The sequence below is a fragment of the Amphibalanus amphitrite genome, unplaced genomic scaffold (assembly GCF_019059575.1).
Source record: "Amphibalanus amphitrite isolate SeventyFive unplaced genomic scaffold, NRLGWU_Aamphi_draft 000591F_arrow, whole genome shotgun sequence".
Lineage (NCBI taxonomy): Eukaryota > Metazoa > Arthropoda > Thecostraca > Balanomorpha > Balanidae > Amphibalanus > Amphibalanus amphitrite.
This window is the reverse complement of record NW_024882085.1, coordinates 332717-347235: the sequence shown is the minus strand read 5'-3', so window position 1 is coordinate 347235 and position 14519 is coordinate 332717. Positions and strand designations below refer to the sequence as shown.

General features: G+C 52.1%; 2 protein-coding genes across 3 annotated transcripts; one reads left to right on the top strand and one right to left on the bottom strand.

Annotated features, from left to right (window-relative positions):
* The first annotated feature begins 4785 nt into the window (after positions 1-4785).
* On the top strand, positions 4786-8490 carry LOC122394438 (pyroglutamyl-peptidase 1-like). 2 transcript variants are annotated; one of them, XR_006258865.1, is made up of 4 exons: positions 4826-4992; positions 5917-6318; positions 6594-7623; positions 7778-8490. XR_006258865.1 is itself a non-coding variant. In XM_043391314.1 (3 exons), exons 2-3 carry the CDS (start codon positions 5929-5931, stop codon positions 7107-7109), a joined length of 906 nt encoding a protein of 301 aa, XP_043247249.1. In that variant the 5' UTR covers positions 4786-4992; positions 5917-5928; the 3' UTR covers positions 7110-8490. The 2 variants fall into 2 exon arrangements, 1 of the variants encoding a protein (XP_043247249.1); XM_043391314.1 differs by having other exon boundaries at positions 4786-4992; positions 6594-8490.
* Positions 8491-9568: 1078 nt separating this feature from the next.
* Positions 9569-14013, bottom strand: LOC122394437 (protein disulfide-isomerase A6 homolog). The gene is made up of 6 exons (XM_043391313.1): positions 13849-14013; positions 12661-12860; positions 11948-12154; positions 11309-11512; positions 10781-10990; positions 9569-10526 (listed from the first exon to the last, which is right to left on the bottom strand). Exons 1-6 carry the CDS (start codon positions 13859-13861, stop codon positions 10038-10040), a joined length of 1323 nt encoding a protein of 440 aa, XP_043247248.1. The 5' UTR covers positions 13862-14013; the 3' UTR covers positions 9569-10037.
* Between the last annotated feature and the right edge of the window lie 506 nt (positions 14014-14519).

Sequence of the window (14519 nt, the reverse complement as noted above, 5' to 3'; positions counted from 1 at the left end):
GTCACAGACGTAATATTTTGGAAAACATGGCTGAATAGCCCTATGTTCCTGATTTGCAGCAGCAGGCGTAGCTCTTGGGCAGATTACACTGGGCGCTAGTACCGGCAGCTCAGCCTTGAGTGTCGGCCGATTCATTCACCGGTAGCGGACGGGTGGTTGGTGCCGGCAGCTTATCGAGCGAGCCCAGCAATATGTGGTGATAATAGGACTGGTGGACTGGACTGGACTGGCGGCCGTATCGGTTTTGGGGCATCGTGACTCATGGGGAACGTAGCTCAGACCTGATACCCGACTTTGCGGCACGCCTGTCGCCTGATGCAGTGCCTACATAAAATGAAGCAGTCTTACTCTTGACTCTTGCTGTAGTTACCCCCTCCCCCTCGCCAGTCAAAGCGGATGCTCCCTTGGGAGTCTAAGACCATCACACCTTTGTAATCTACATCGGAGGACAGGGGCGCGGGAACTTCTTTCAGAGTGGGGGGCACACCATAATAAGAGATCAACCTAGGGTACCCCCAAATCCATGTTCACGCCGGTTTTAAGCCACTTATTTTTCATCCCTTGGCTTTTTCAACAAAAAAGAAAACATTTGCAAAAAAGTGCGGTATTCCGTCTCAAAGTTGTGGGGACACCGCCCCCACGGCCCTTGAGTTGGAGGGGGGGCAAGCTGCCCCCGCTGCCCCCCGGTTTCCGCGCCTATTGTGGGGGGGCTTAGGCCGGTCCTGTAGGCCCTTCGTTACCTCCCCTCCGGATCTCTACTCTACTCTACAGGATCAGTGGTCGGCCGGGACGTCTCCCAGCCTTTTACCCGTCTGCCACCCGGGCCACTGTCCTCTAAACTAAATGTACTAAACTATGCATCGTGGTTCAGGTGAATAACTCCGCCATTTTGGGGCACACGCGGTTTGTAGCGAACCCTGGGTTTGGAGCTAAGCTCCTGAGCCACAATGACTAACTAGGCACCGAATGAATCTGACTCCGCTCAACCTCCGTTCTCCTCCGACTCAACCCATCTCCAAATGCATCTGGTCAATTCAAACCCCATTTATTGTAAAACCGAACATCATAAAGGACTGCGCATTGAATTGGATCCGAGACGACCGATTATTTCCGTTTCCGCTAGTTTCTACCCTATCACTACCCTAACGGTTACCGACGCGCCGAAACTACCTACGAACCTCCACCCCGGTGCTCCTATCCTAACTATGGGATGTGCTTTGAGCCCAGCATCAATCCCTGCGTGACAGGAACCTACCTCGAGCCAGGTGAGCCAGCAGCAGAGAGCAGTCGGGGGCTCGATGCAAGGCTCGATGTCCGTACCGGACGGCAGTCGCCAGTCAGACACCAAGATTGTTTGTTTTCTTGGTTGTTTAACGACGCATCAGGTCAGACACCAAGAGCCCCGATCTCCTCTCCCCCGCTACTCAATATACCCTGCCCCCGCTTTCGTCTCGTCCCTCGCCCGAGTAGGCCACGCCCCCATCAGCCGCCTCGAGGCTAAAGATGGCGGCCGATGTGGCCGTGCGGTTCCCGCCGCGCTTGCCTCCTTTCAGACCCCTGCCTAAATATCCCACACGTACAATTTTAACAAAACTAAGGTAAACTAAAAACGGACACTGACTCAAACTAATCTCCAAGCTGGTACGGCCGCTCTCCCGCTCCCCTACACTAGACGGTAGTTAGTTTTGGGGAACGTGACCTCAAATAATCCCTTTCCAGACTTATTTTATGCTCTCGAGCCGTACTGATAGGCATGTTTTAGGGCTTGGGCTTGACCCTGACCAAGGCTCTATAGCCCCTAACCCGCCCTAACCCTGGTCAGCAGACAGCAACCCTGACGGGAGAATATAAGTAGTGGGTTTATGACGTCAGCATTTGCTAGCAAGTAGACCGAATCAATAACTGGAGCTGAAATTTTATAGATGAATACTGTCGACCTTGGTGAGTTAGCGGCGGGTGCGCCGCGCTTGACATACCCAGGGGGGCGACACGGCTATTCGCGCAATGTATTCAGTTATGGGCCGCGCGGGGCCTCGGGATGACGCGGCTGGAGGCAACTGCTCAGCGCGCTAGGATACTTCTGGCGGGGCCGGGCGCTGAACGGTGTGCAATGACTGGGTTATGGGCGGGCAGACAGAGATGAGGTATTGAATTTTAATTGACATCAGCAATCGGGTGGGGAAGGAGAACGTTTCTAATCGAGCTTGGGCCGGGAAAGCCGAAAATGTCACGATCGGCTCAAAGCTGCGTCAGGGCCGAGTGCCGTACCATGTGTAGTATATTTAGGCGGGCAGACAAAGATGAGTTATTGGATTTGAATTCACCTTACCATCGGTTTCTGGTGGGGTTTGAAGACGTTTTTAGTTAAGCTCGGGGTGTGGCAACCCACTGGCGGATCCAGGGGAAGGCATTTGGGGCAAATGTCTTCCCCCACAACCGGGGCAGCGCCCGAAATCGCTTTTCGAGAATTAAAGAAAACTTCACAGCTTTTCTTAGGAAATGTTGGTTATTCACAGTACGCAAGCAGTACGGAAGGAATCGAAATCCGAATTTTTAAATTAATTCGGAGAAACCTTTTTGGGGTAAGCCTCCGTAGTGTCCAAGACCGCTTCCTGGATCCGCCAGTTATGAATAAGTCACGGTCGATACCGAGCTTCGGCGGGACCAGGCGCTGCATTACGTTGTACCTAAAAGGAAGAGGTGGACAGACACCTAACCCCACATCCTACTGCTATACTCGTGCTTCTGTGGGTGAAGCACTGAAGCATCACGGAATCCCACAGGACCTGCGAGTCGACGAGGTGGCCGCTTTGGCCGCCGGGTACTGCAGCTCCCTGGAGTTGCCTGGGACCGATGGTAAAACAACAGCTCCGGCGGTGCCCCTATGGGCCGTAGTAATTAGTGAATTCCCGTAATGCAGAGATCATATCCTCAATAATCGCCATTAAGATTTTATATTCCTAAGCAATATGACAGACCAATTATGCTTACCTACTACGCATTTCAGACCCTCTGGAACAGTCCTTTTTGGCCCTTTCTCGTTACCTATACGCTTGATTTCAACCAAACTTTGACACAATGTGTTTCAAGGGCCTACCTAATTTTTACTAATATGGTCTTTTAACAAAATGTCAAAATGAAAGGCACTTGTCGTTGACTTGTAATGGTAAAAATTGATCGGAAAACTCTGCACCGTGGTAGAGGCTAGCATGGCGTTGCAGCGTCAGCTGTTGCGCCGCAGCTAAGCTCCGCCCACTGTGCCGCGACACCGGGACCGGTCATTCGCCGCTCGGGGTCAGAGCGGTGCGGAGCTCTGACGGACTGGAACGAGACACACGCTAACGCAGGCATCATTGCGTGAATATTGTAAATGTCGTATCTCGCGCGGAGAGAATAAGGATGAAGAATTCAATGCAGATCGCGACGGTGTATGTATGTATAAAACAATAAGCACTCCTAGCTACAGAATGTTATTCCCTATGCAGACTTAAAATAATCTTATTTTCAATAATTTATAGCGAGCCTCTCCGCAGCCGTTTTCCTACAGGCTATTGTGCATTTAAGGAGTAACGGGACAGAATTCACCGGACTGTCTTTGCATTCAACGGCCTTATTTAATTGAAGATATCCACATAGATACTTGTAGGTATTTCGTTTTTTTTTTTTTGTTTAAAAGAATAATTTTTTTTTTGGGGGGGGGGGGTGAAAATAATAGCTAAATCTTTCTATGACATTTCCACAATGCTTTCAGAATGTTGTTGATAGATCTTAGGCCCGAAAAACAATAAAACAGGGGAAAATATAGGATGACTCAATCTGAAAATGTAGATATGCAATATCGAGAGTTCATGATCTCCCGTCCTTCACTCCCCCTTGTCAGTCTCTCGTCTATACGTTTATAGTATATTGTCTCTCGTCTATAGCCTAATCTCTATCTTCGTCACTTGTCGCTGGTCTACCGTCTTCGTCTCCTGTCTCTGCTCTAGCGGCTATATGCATATTGTTTGTTGTCCACTAGCCAACGTTTACCGTTCGTCTCATTGTCACTTTGTCTCCTTTTCCTTTCTCTTTCTTCCTCCGTCCTTATTTGTCGTAGAACAACTTATTAAAAGTTCATGACATGCAAACAAGTGCTCCACTCCGCTGCGTGCGCGGCCCGCACGCCGGCCGGCCGGACTGCGACTGCCGCCGACATGACCCGAGGCTGGACCGCAAGTGGGCGGAGCCAAGCCGCAGTGTGCTAGTGCGTCTCGACCAATCAGAGGGGAGACAGCGTCCAGCCTGTGTCAGCCTCTAAGCAGGGCTCTGACGACCTTAACATTATCAGTCAATGACAAGTGCCTTTATTTTTCATTTTTCGTTAATAGACCATATTGATAAAAATTAGGTAGGGATCTCAAACTACCAATGCCAAAGTTTGGTTAAAATCAAACGCATATACAACGAGAAATAGCCGAAAAGGACTGTTCCACAGGGTCTGAAACGCATAGTACGTTCAGGCATTACCTCTGATGGTTATACGCCCATGAGTACCTACAACATGTGTTCGGACGGGGTGATCTTTCTACAATGTGCGCACCATCCATGGGCCTAGGATGCATCGAGGTTTAAAAGAATGCAGTCTGTAGATCAATCAACATAACAATGGTGGTATGCAACCACATCAAAATATCTCCCCCGCTCCCGCCGCGTTCCAACGCCCCTCTGTTATGCATTCGCCCTATGTGTCCGCCGAGCCGGCTTGCCTCCAATGACGTCATCGGCCGGCCGGCGGCGTTCAAGGTCAAACGGCTGGTGTCCTTACCTGGAGTTCTATAGCCTTGGACATACCGTGATTTTTCGTGTTTTTATTGGTTTGTGACTCGTATTTTTCTCGGCCATGATTATAATTTTGCTCAAAACCTGATAAGCTGGGCTTTTTTAACACTCACTTACTTTTACTGCATTGTTTTTGGTTTAATTCGAGTGCAAAATTTCACTATTCTTCATCAGGTAAACAAACTGGTTTTGGTTGTTTTTTATGTTTTTTTTCTTCTAAATTTCCTTATTTAGGCCTTGGGTACAGCCATCCAGCTAAAGAGTGGCTGTTCAGCTATTTTGTTTTTAGTACAATAACTTTGAATGAGAGACACACAGACACACACTCCACTTCCAGCTGTAAAATGGCAACAGAAATGAGAAGTGGGTTTGTGTGGACACCGAAGCAACGGTTTTCAACAACCCTAATACATATTCAATATTAATCATTTATCAATGCAGATCATTTATTGTGATGCTGGCAACCAACTGCATAATACCCTGGAGGGCCTTACTTAATGGCATCAGGTCAAGTTGAAATGTCTGCTGAATATGAGTGTACAAGTGTCAACTCTCAAGATATTGATTTTTTTTGGAACATAGTTTACTACTGCAAAAGCATTGTCCATTGACATGCTCATTTTGCACTTTGCCTAGTAACTATGATTAATTGTTTTAAATTAATATAAGCAATGTCTTGCTTGTAAACCTCAAACCAGTAATAAAACAATGGCATTGACATTGGGTTTCTTTCTGCTACTGCTCCCAAGAAATCTGAGAGGGGCTTTGGCTTCAATAAGATTGGAGGAGAGCTGCTTTTGGGTCATTACTAGAATATTTCTGAGGGGAATCTCTGTATGCTGGCTCTAGAGTTGACAAAATAGATATCAGTGCACTGACATTGATTTCTCATTCTTGAAGAAAAGGTGCTGGCTGGGCATGAATACAGATGGTGACAAGTGTTTATGGTACCAATGGTGTTTCATGTAATAATTTATATCTATTGCTTATTTCATACCTTTCTATGTTCAAAAAGGTAATCCATTCAGCAGGAAAGATTCAGCATGGGTTCTGCAGTGGCTCTGCAAATTCTGTTTGACCTGAGTGTTGTGTTTTCAGCTGCTGGCCAGCATGGACCTCTCGGTGGCTCTGGAGCAGACTAGTCAGCAGGCGGCCACTGACAGCAGCGGCCCAGAGTCGCCGGCCGAGCCGAGCCCGCCGCCGGCCGGCAACACGACGCCGCCCGCGGGCTCACCCCACACCGACGGCGACACCCACAAGCTGTCACCGAGCTCGCCGGCCGCGCAGACGGCAGCGCTGCCGCCCAAGTCGGCCGCCACCGGCGCGGTGCCGCGACACCCGCTCTCCGTGACGCGCGAGCCGGGCCCCGACGACGTCATCTTCGTGACGGGGTTCGGCCCGTTCGGCCACCACGAGGTGAACGCCAGCTGGCAGGCCGTGAGCCGACTGCACTCCATGGGCGTGGGCGAACAGCTCGGCGCCAAACTCATCATCGAAGAGGTGAGAGGGGTAGATACGACAGACCAGAATGTCTCGTGGGTTGTGGTAGAGCGATCATTGTTTTTGTTAATTTGCTGCTTTTGTTTTCATAACAGTGCATTGGCGTTTTAAAAGACAACATTTTAAATCAAGTTTCAGATTCTCTCTGTTTATTTTGATAACCCTTTGGCACATATTGTATTTGAGCCTCGAGTGTTTCCCACCGGCCACCGCTGTAGCGTTTCGTTTTAACCAGTCACTGCTCGTACCAAAATATCGCCGTCTTTCCCATGCAGGTGCCGGTCAAATACGAGTACGTGATGCGCGAGATCCCTCGGCGCTGGAAGCAGCTGCGGCCGCGGCTGGTGGTGCACGTGGGCGTGTCTTCGTACACGATGACGCTGCAGCTGGAGCGCGTGGCGCACAACGGTCCGTATTGTCGCGGCGACGTGCTGCAGCAGACACCGCCCGAGCAGCGCTGCCTGTCGGGTCAGCCGAGCACGCTCTGCTGCCGGCTCGACCTGGCGCGCACCTGCCGCGCTATCGGCGGCAGCGCGTCCGCTATCGACGCCACCGTCTCCGACGACCCGGGAAACTACCTGTGCGGCTTCATCTACTTTATGTCTCTGGCGCAGGACCCGGCGCGCACTGTGTTCGTGCACGTGCCGCCGCTGGGCATGCCGTACACCGCCAACCAGATGGCCACCGGTCTGGCTGAGGTGGTGCGGGACCTGTGGCACCAGGTGCTGCAGCTGGACCAGCCGCCGCCGCGGCCGCTCGACCTCTCCTGCTCGGACCAGCAGCGCCCGTGAGCGGCCGGCCGCTCGGCGCGCCGCCAGTCTGCCGCCGGAGACCGGGCGGACCGCGGACCGGGGCGGCTGGTCCCGGCTGCGGCCGACAACATACTGCACTGGGTCCGGAGACGCTGTGTGTAGACTAGTGGGGGAGGAGACGCGGCCAGTGCTGTGGGGGACAGCTGACCACTAGGCCATCAAACCGGCACATTTCCCTCACAGAGATGGCGCCGGGAAGTGTCACTAAATTGTTCCTGGCAGCAGCTAAGAGGACGAAATGTGAGTGCGAGTGTCAATGAGTGAGTGAGGATAGGGCCGACTTATTTGCGAACCGCCCCGCTAGATTGCCTCGAAAGGTGAACCGTTGACGACAGAGATCTGAGTGAAGGGGTCTGGAATACCCAGAGAGCCATTGTACTGCGTGGGGGATTGAGCGATGTCGTCTGTGTGCGTGCTCCGATGACTGAGCTGGCTGTGGGAGTGACTGGGGTGTCTGCTGGCCGCCTGATCTGGGGCTGACCGTCTGACGGGAGGGCCTCCGCTGCCCGCCCGGACCTGGCCCGGCGCGCCCGCCTGGGCGGCAGCTGGTTTTAGCTCTGTGCCTCAGCTGGGCCTCAGCTGCCCGCCCGGACCTGGCCCGGCGCGCCCGCCTGGGCGGCAGCTGGTTTTAGCTCTGTGCCTCAGCTGGGCCTCAGCTGCCCGCGCCGACCTGGCCCGGCGCGCCCGCCTGGCGGCAGCTGGTTTTAGCTCTGTGCTTTCGACGCCGGTCTACTGTGTTGTAACGAGTGGGTCGTGACCGTGCCTGATATTGCCAACAGCTGCCGTGAGCTGGACGTTAACGGAGACTCCAGTGCAACGTGGCACCACTGTAGGGCCAATCTGACTGGTGACCAGCAGCTTTACTGAACTGGAAGAGAACATAATCGTTTATCTCTCTTTAGGAGAATGTGCTCATCCAAAAGTGGGACGCGATTTTCAACCGTCTCTGACCTGTATGAAGACGTGGCAAGTTTATGCGCCTGGCAGCGAGAAACAAATCCACCATTGCCGCGATGAAACCAAAACCGATTGTTCTCATAATATTGTTACTCTGCTTTGTCTTTCCCCACCCGTTGCACCCTTCCAAGGGTCGTATGTCGCCCAAATATTGCATCTATTTTTATAGCGGTGCAATATGCGCATGACAATGTAGCCATAATAGTTGCCTGTGCGGTGTTATCGTAGTGCCCTGAAGGCCATTCCAGTGCCGTCTGTGCCCGCTGGTCGCTCGGGACAGGACCCTCGCGGGCCTGGGGTGCGGCGATGAGACGCGCTGTGCCGGCCCGCGGAGCGATTATTCCGCGGCATCAGCCGTGCAGCCGACTGTGATGTGGCAGGAACCAATAAACGGTCTTTTAAACCCCGAGTTTCTGCCGCCGGCGATTTTCAGGGTTGGCAGCGGTCCTTCAGGTATGGCGCCGCTCGCTCGGGGTCGGCGCTGATCGCTCCTCTCTGGGAGTGAAAAAAACGCCGCTTATTGGGCAGTCAAAGCAGTCACAAACACAAAGCATGATTAGGTTGATACTGTGACGCAACTGTTCTGTGACCCGACTTGTATTCGTTGGAACGTTCAATGTAGTCACGGCAAAGTTCACGGCAAAATCTGTCCCGGCCTAGCGTCGGCTCAAGCATTGAGTGCCCTGCGGTACAGCGTGGATTGTAACTGGCCATCTGGCCGTGAAGGATGAAAACGGGAACGATTCCGTTATTGTCGCCTTGGCTGGCATCTAAACCCCGATGCAAGAGTGCCGACTAAACGGGTTCCCGATTTATAGCGCTTTTTCCTTCCGGGTGCTGGCCAATCGTCTTGACAATCTGCATGGATACAAGCGCATGATTTCCGTGAAAATCTCAGCAGCAGTAGTGGCCGTGCCAGAGGCGGATGCAGGAAGGGGTCCCGAGTCGTCTGTAAACGAATCGGAACGGGATGCCGTCGACCGTCTGTAATGATCCGGACCGCACCTAGTCTGAGACCCTTCATGACGGACGAGCCTGCTTGGAGACTGCCGGTTTATGAATGTAACTAGGGCCTCGTTTCATAAAGCGAGTCCGTAACTAGTACGCCGGTTTTTGGGCTTGTATTGCAAGCGCATGTGAACCGATAAATTTATTTCCCCTCTCTCTCCTGTTCTTGCTTGCAAGATAAATAAATTCAACGTTTCATTCTATCATCGCTTCACATGCACTTACAATACAAGACCAAAAGCCGGCGTAAGTTACGGACTAGCTTTATGAAACGATGCCCAGATTTCTGATTCATTTCGACCCGCCTGCAAAACGAGAACCGGATTGGTGATGAATGTGCCAGTGGCTGCCTCTGTACTTATCTACACAGGACTCCAGCCGTCGCTCCAACCGGCGATGGTTCAGAAACGACACTACCGCCGGCATGTGGTCATTATGAAACCAATCAGCTAACGACTCAGCAAAACAGGCGGTCTTTCCCCGGCTGACTGTATTTGTAGCATGACGTACCGGCGAATTTTAGTTCAGAAAAGTTATCACAATGGAATGCATTATCACCTCTAACCGTTAACAAGCCGTCCACAGCTCCGCGCCATGTCAGTTAATGGCCATGGTTTAGTTGAAAACTAATTCAACACATAACTAAACAAAATGCACAGCACGAAAAGAGACAATGTTTTTGTGAGTTGCTCGTGCGCGCCGAGTGTCGTTCTCGATGGGAAGAGCCCACTGGGAAGGAGTCGGATGCAGGGGGCGCTCCGCCCTTGAGCATCAGTCTGTCGACAGCTCGCGCCCCTTGTTTGCACCCCTGCGCGTCCCCACTCAGAACCCGCCACTATCGCGAGGCGTCTGGGATTGTCGGTCCGTTCCGTGCCCCCACTCGTCAGTGCGTGTCCCCGGCGCCCAGTGTCTGTCCGTGGCGCTCACGCCCTCGCCTGCCGCCTAGAGCTCGTCCTTCTTCTCGGGCAGGTCGTCGAGCTCGACGTCGCTGAGGTCAATGTCCTCCTCCTCCGGCAACTCTCCGTCCTTTCCGTCCCAGGCGGGCACGTCGGCGGCGGCCGGCAGCGTGGCGCCGCGGATGGCGCTCGTCGAGCCGCGGCCGTACGACAGCTCCCGCAGGAACTCGTTGATGCCGTCAAAGTTGAACGGTCCGCGCAGCGTGGCGAACGAGCCCTTCTTCTTGTTCACCACCACCATGGCCGGGTAGCCGAAGCCGCCGATATCGACGGCCGTCTCGAGCTCGGGCTGCGCGACCGCCTCCGACCACAGCCAGCCCCACTGCTTCTGTTTGAAGCGGTCGCCGAGCCGTCCCAGGTCGGACAGGTGGCCGTTACGACACTCGGACTGGCAGTCGAGGATGTGCGGCAGGAAGGCGATCACGCACAGTCCGTGCTCCTCGCAGGCCTCCTTCAGCACCTTGTCTGACGTGATCTGCCGGGGAGCGAGGGGCGTCAGGTAACACTCACCCAGCGCAGCACATTGGAAGACGTGATCAACCTACCACGTGATCAGCCTGCAGCACAATGCAGCACAATCTGCAACGCTGCAACCAAAGTCAATCAGTCCTCCCTAACCAAACGTGGCAATGATACCCCCTTAACTTCACGCCTCGTAAATACAATAATCCCCTGGAAAACAACAGCACTACCATCTCCCTCCCTCTCCCTCTCCCCCTCCCCACGCACCTGTTTGATCTCTGGTGGCGGCAGCGAGGCGACCGCCTTCTCCTCTGCCCAGCGGACGATGTCGTCCGCCGTCCTGCCGCCGTCGTACTCGTCGGCGCTGCCGCGGCTCTTGGAGCCGGCGCCGAAGAACTTGATGGTGGGGTATCCGCGCACACCGTACTCGCTGGCCTTGGACTGGTGAGCGGTGGCGTCCAGCGCTCCCAGCTTCACCTGCGGCGGGACGTGAACTGGTGAGGGACGGGATACGGGGACGACACGGGGGTGAACATGGGTGCTCGGCGCCCTGCTGTCTGTCTAGACATCCACCAAATGTTTATTATGACACGTTCACCGCACCAGTCAAGCGGAGAAGAGATAAACAGATGGGTGATTACAAAATAATGACAATTGACCATTGCAAATCAGGTCTGAAAATGCACAACGACGATGACTGACGTCTACATCCCTATTCCCTGGTACAGAGACCCACAGATCAATTATGTAACCCCCCTCCCCAGACAGTCCCGCTCTGAAGCCCCTGGCACGGACCTTGCCCTTGAGCCGGGTGGCGGCCTCTGCCCAGTGCGGCGCCAGGTTCTTGCAGTGGCCGCACCAGGGCGCGAAGAACTCCACCAGCCAGATATCGTCCGACTCGATCACCATCTTGTCGAAGTTGCTGTCCGTCAGCTCGATCACGTCTTTGTCACTGCCGCCGCCGCCGCCGCCGCCGCCACCGCTACCACCGCCACTCGACTGAGGGGAAAGGACATATGTGTGCTCAGTCTGTGCTGAATGTCTCAGTGGACAACGTTTCTTGTGCTGACCAGATTATTTTCTGGGCCATAAAAACGGCATGCTCTTGCTCAAGATGTAAGGCACCTGTATCATTGCCAGTTAAAACCAAAAAGTAAACCTAACATAACGCCAACTGAACCGATTCGCCATAAAATCTCGCAGTTTTCGAACTAATCGCACGATACTTCCAATACTTCGATACTTCCACGGCCTTCCAAAAACGATTAGGCAAAACAGATTTGTTTTGCCCGCCTAAATTCAATTCATTCAGAAATAAACCAGTTCCCATGAAACATCCCTAATCTTTTCCAATACCGTAACAGTCCACCTTAACAGTCCCCGAATAATTCACTGATCAGTGGCGCAGTCCTGCCTATCCGCCCTCGGTCTCACCTTCCCGCCGATGCGCGCGTTCACCATGTCCTTGGCGGCGCGCAGACCGGCCTCCGTCAGCCCCTGGGCTGAGCGCGCCCCGTTGTAATCCTCGGGCTTCTTCTTGTTGGCGCCGAACACCTTGATGGTGGGGAAGCCGCGCACGCCGAACTGTCCGGCCAGCGACTGGTGCTGGTCGGCGTCCACGGCGCCGACTTTCACCACGCCCTGCGGACCGTGGGAGGTCAGACGGCGGCGGTCACAGACTGGGGGGCGGTCAGGGACGGGAAGGACGGTCACACAGGCTGGAGGTCAGCGACAGAAGCCCACAGTCCAAGGAGGAGGGGGGATCAGGGGCTAATGGTCGGAGACTCGGAGACGGCCGTCGGACCGGTCGGACCGTCAGACGAATGGGTAGTCAGAGACGAGGCAGTCAAAGGACGAGCAGGCGCAAAAGGATGTTTGTTAGAGATGGGTTGTCAGGCAGACAATCTGAAATAGGCAGTCATGCCAAACACTCCAACTCAGACCGACTGGCACACACAGTTTCACTGCCAGGACAGCCACCATTTTGAGCATTTGGATGGCACTAAATAAAAGGAAAAAATCAGTCTACATAGCAGTCAATAATTCACGGATTTTTCTATCAAACAAAATATAACAAAGTTAAGTATAACATTTCACTGCAAAGATGTGATATTCAGTAGACACTAAATGCTGAAAGATGGACCTACCTTTAGTGCAGTGGCAGCCTTTTTGTACTCTGGCACCAGGTTTTTGCAGTGACCACACCATGGTGCATAAAACTCCACAATCCAGATGCTGTCACTGTCGATGACTTCTCTGTTGAAGTTGCTTGGTGTCAGCTCGACAACATCATCCCTGGATGTGTAGAGGCACTGGCCGGCTGTGACCACGCCGAGCAGTAATACCACTGCAAAGACAGGAACAGATGGTGCTTGATAGGGAAATAATAGCCCTCTACTAAAAATGAATGCCTACTGATTTAATATAAATGGGCAGGCCTAAAAGCATCAGTTCCTCTTTCAACTGAATGCATATTATTAAACCTCAAAGGAAAGAAGCCAAAACTTCCGTTAATTAATACCAGGAAACATTCAGCAATGGCAAATGCTTGATCTTTTAAAAGGGAAATACAAAGAATCCCTCAGACTGTTGCCACTTGTCAGCTGAAACAGAATCTCTCACTTTGGAGGGTGTGGCAGTTGAAACTTGAAAGACTTATATCCATAGTAATTGTCATTTGGAATCCTTATAACATACATTTCACTATTCAACAATTTTCAAGTTTAAGTGGTAAGTATTTGCCTATGGGAGACACCCCAGAGGGGTGTTCATGGGTTCCGCAAGCTGCTGAGTGCGGTGTGTGCAGGGGTAGGGGATGGGTAGGCCAACCACACTATGTGCAGTGACTGAAGGATGACGTAGGGATGCAGTGGGCGGAGATTACAGCATGTGTGCGGTCCTATCGCACACAGGGCCTGTGAACAGCCCTCAGATTTCATGAAGATTGAAAACATTATTCTGATAGCACATGCTCCCCTCTTGAAGGCTGGAAGAACATGCTTGTATTCGCATAGCCATTATTCTAGCTGACTCATTTTCCAAAGAAAATAAGGAAGTCGTCAGAAGTATTATTATATAACAAGCTCAACCATAACTGACGGGTCCATTGTCAATGTTAACGTGCAAGCATTACCTATTCCACAATGACAATGCAATGCGACATGCGTACCCATCTACATCCTGAAGAATTACCAAAATATAATCATTGTCAATGATGAAAGGTGATACTGAATTTAATTCTAAATTCAAACCAGTGGTATTTTTAAAAATGAAAAGGAACTGTTGAAACCATCCCTTGATTGCAACCCATTTTCTGAGATACATTAGGTACTTACCCGTATTTAACATTCTATAATTTCAATTATACTGCTTTTGCAGTTTTTACTGTATCTTGATTCAGTAATATATGTCTAAAAATAGCTTTTTTCGATTTTGAGAACCATCCACACAAAAGCCGGGCCCCCGAGAATATCGCCGCAAATGCACCAAAAATGTCGTGAACTCTGCTACTGCGACGGCATGACGTCACACGATAACGTGTCACTAGTCCCCGTGAATCACGTGACCCTAACTAACTTGGCAGCTGTTGATTGGTCAGAATGTAGTAAAATGACGTCATGCAGTATAAAAAGCTCTTGACGGCTTATTGCAACATCATTTCGATCATTTCCGTACGGTTCTCTATTCCCATCCCAAAATCCCTCGTCGGTTCTGTTGCTGGCTGAATAATGCTGGTGAATACATAGGTATCCAAGTATTCCCATTGTAAGCACCTGGGGCCTCATCAGCATGCCGCAGGGTGGCGCCGAAGCGCCACGGAGGGCATGAGGCCACAGTCACGACACAATCCCTGCCCAACCATCCGGCGATCTTAGTAATCCACTAACAGTCGGCCCTGCCAGGACCCCTGGGATGGGCCTCTTGACCCACCCAGCCTAGAGGTCAGACGGTTGAGGAGACTATTCCTCAAGTCCTATTTTGGACACGACATAGCAATAGGATGGTT

Bases quoted from the DNA above. Each gene is read 5' to 3' on its own strand.
- LOC122394438 (XM_043391314.1), top strand. From the start codon at position 5,929: ATGGACCTCTCGGTGGCTCTGGAGCAGACTAGTCAGCAGGCGGCCACT. The intron at 6,319-6,593 runs GTGAGAGGGGTA...TTTCCCATGCAG, and splicing joins CCAAACTCATCATCGAAGAG to GTGCCGGTCAAATACGAGTA.
- LOC122394437 (XM_043391313.1), bottom strand. The intron at 11,513-11,947 runs GTGAGACCGAGG...CTTTCCCCTCAG, and splicing joins ACGCGCGCATCGGCGGGAAG to TCGAGTGGCGGTGGTAGCGG. The intron at 10,991-11,308 runs GTCCGTGCCAGG...GTCCCGCCGCAG, and splicing joins CCACCCGGCTCAAGGGCAAG to GTGAAGCTGGGAGCGCTGGA.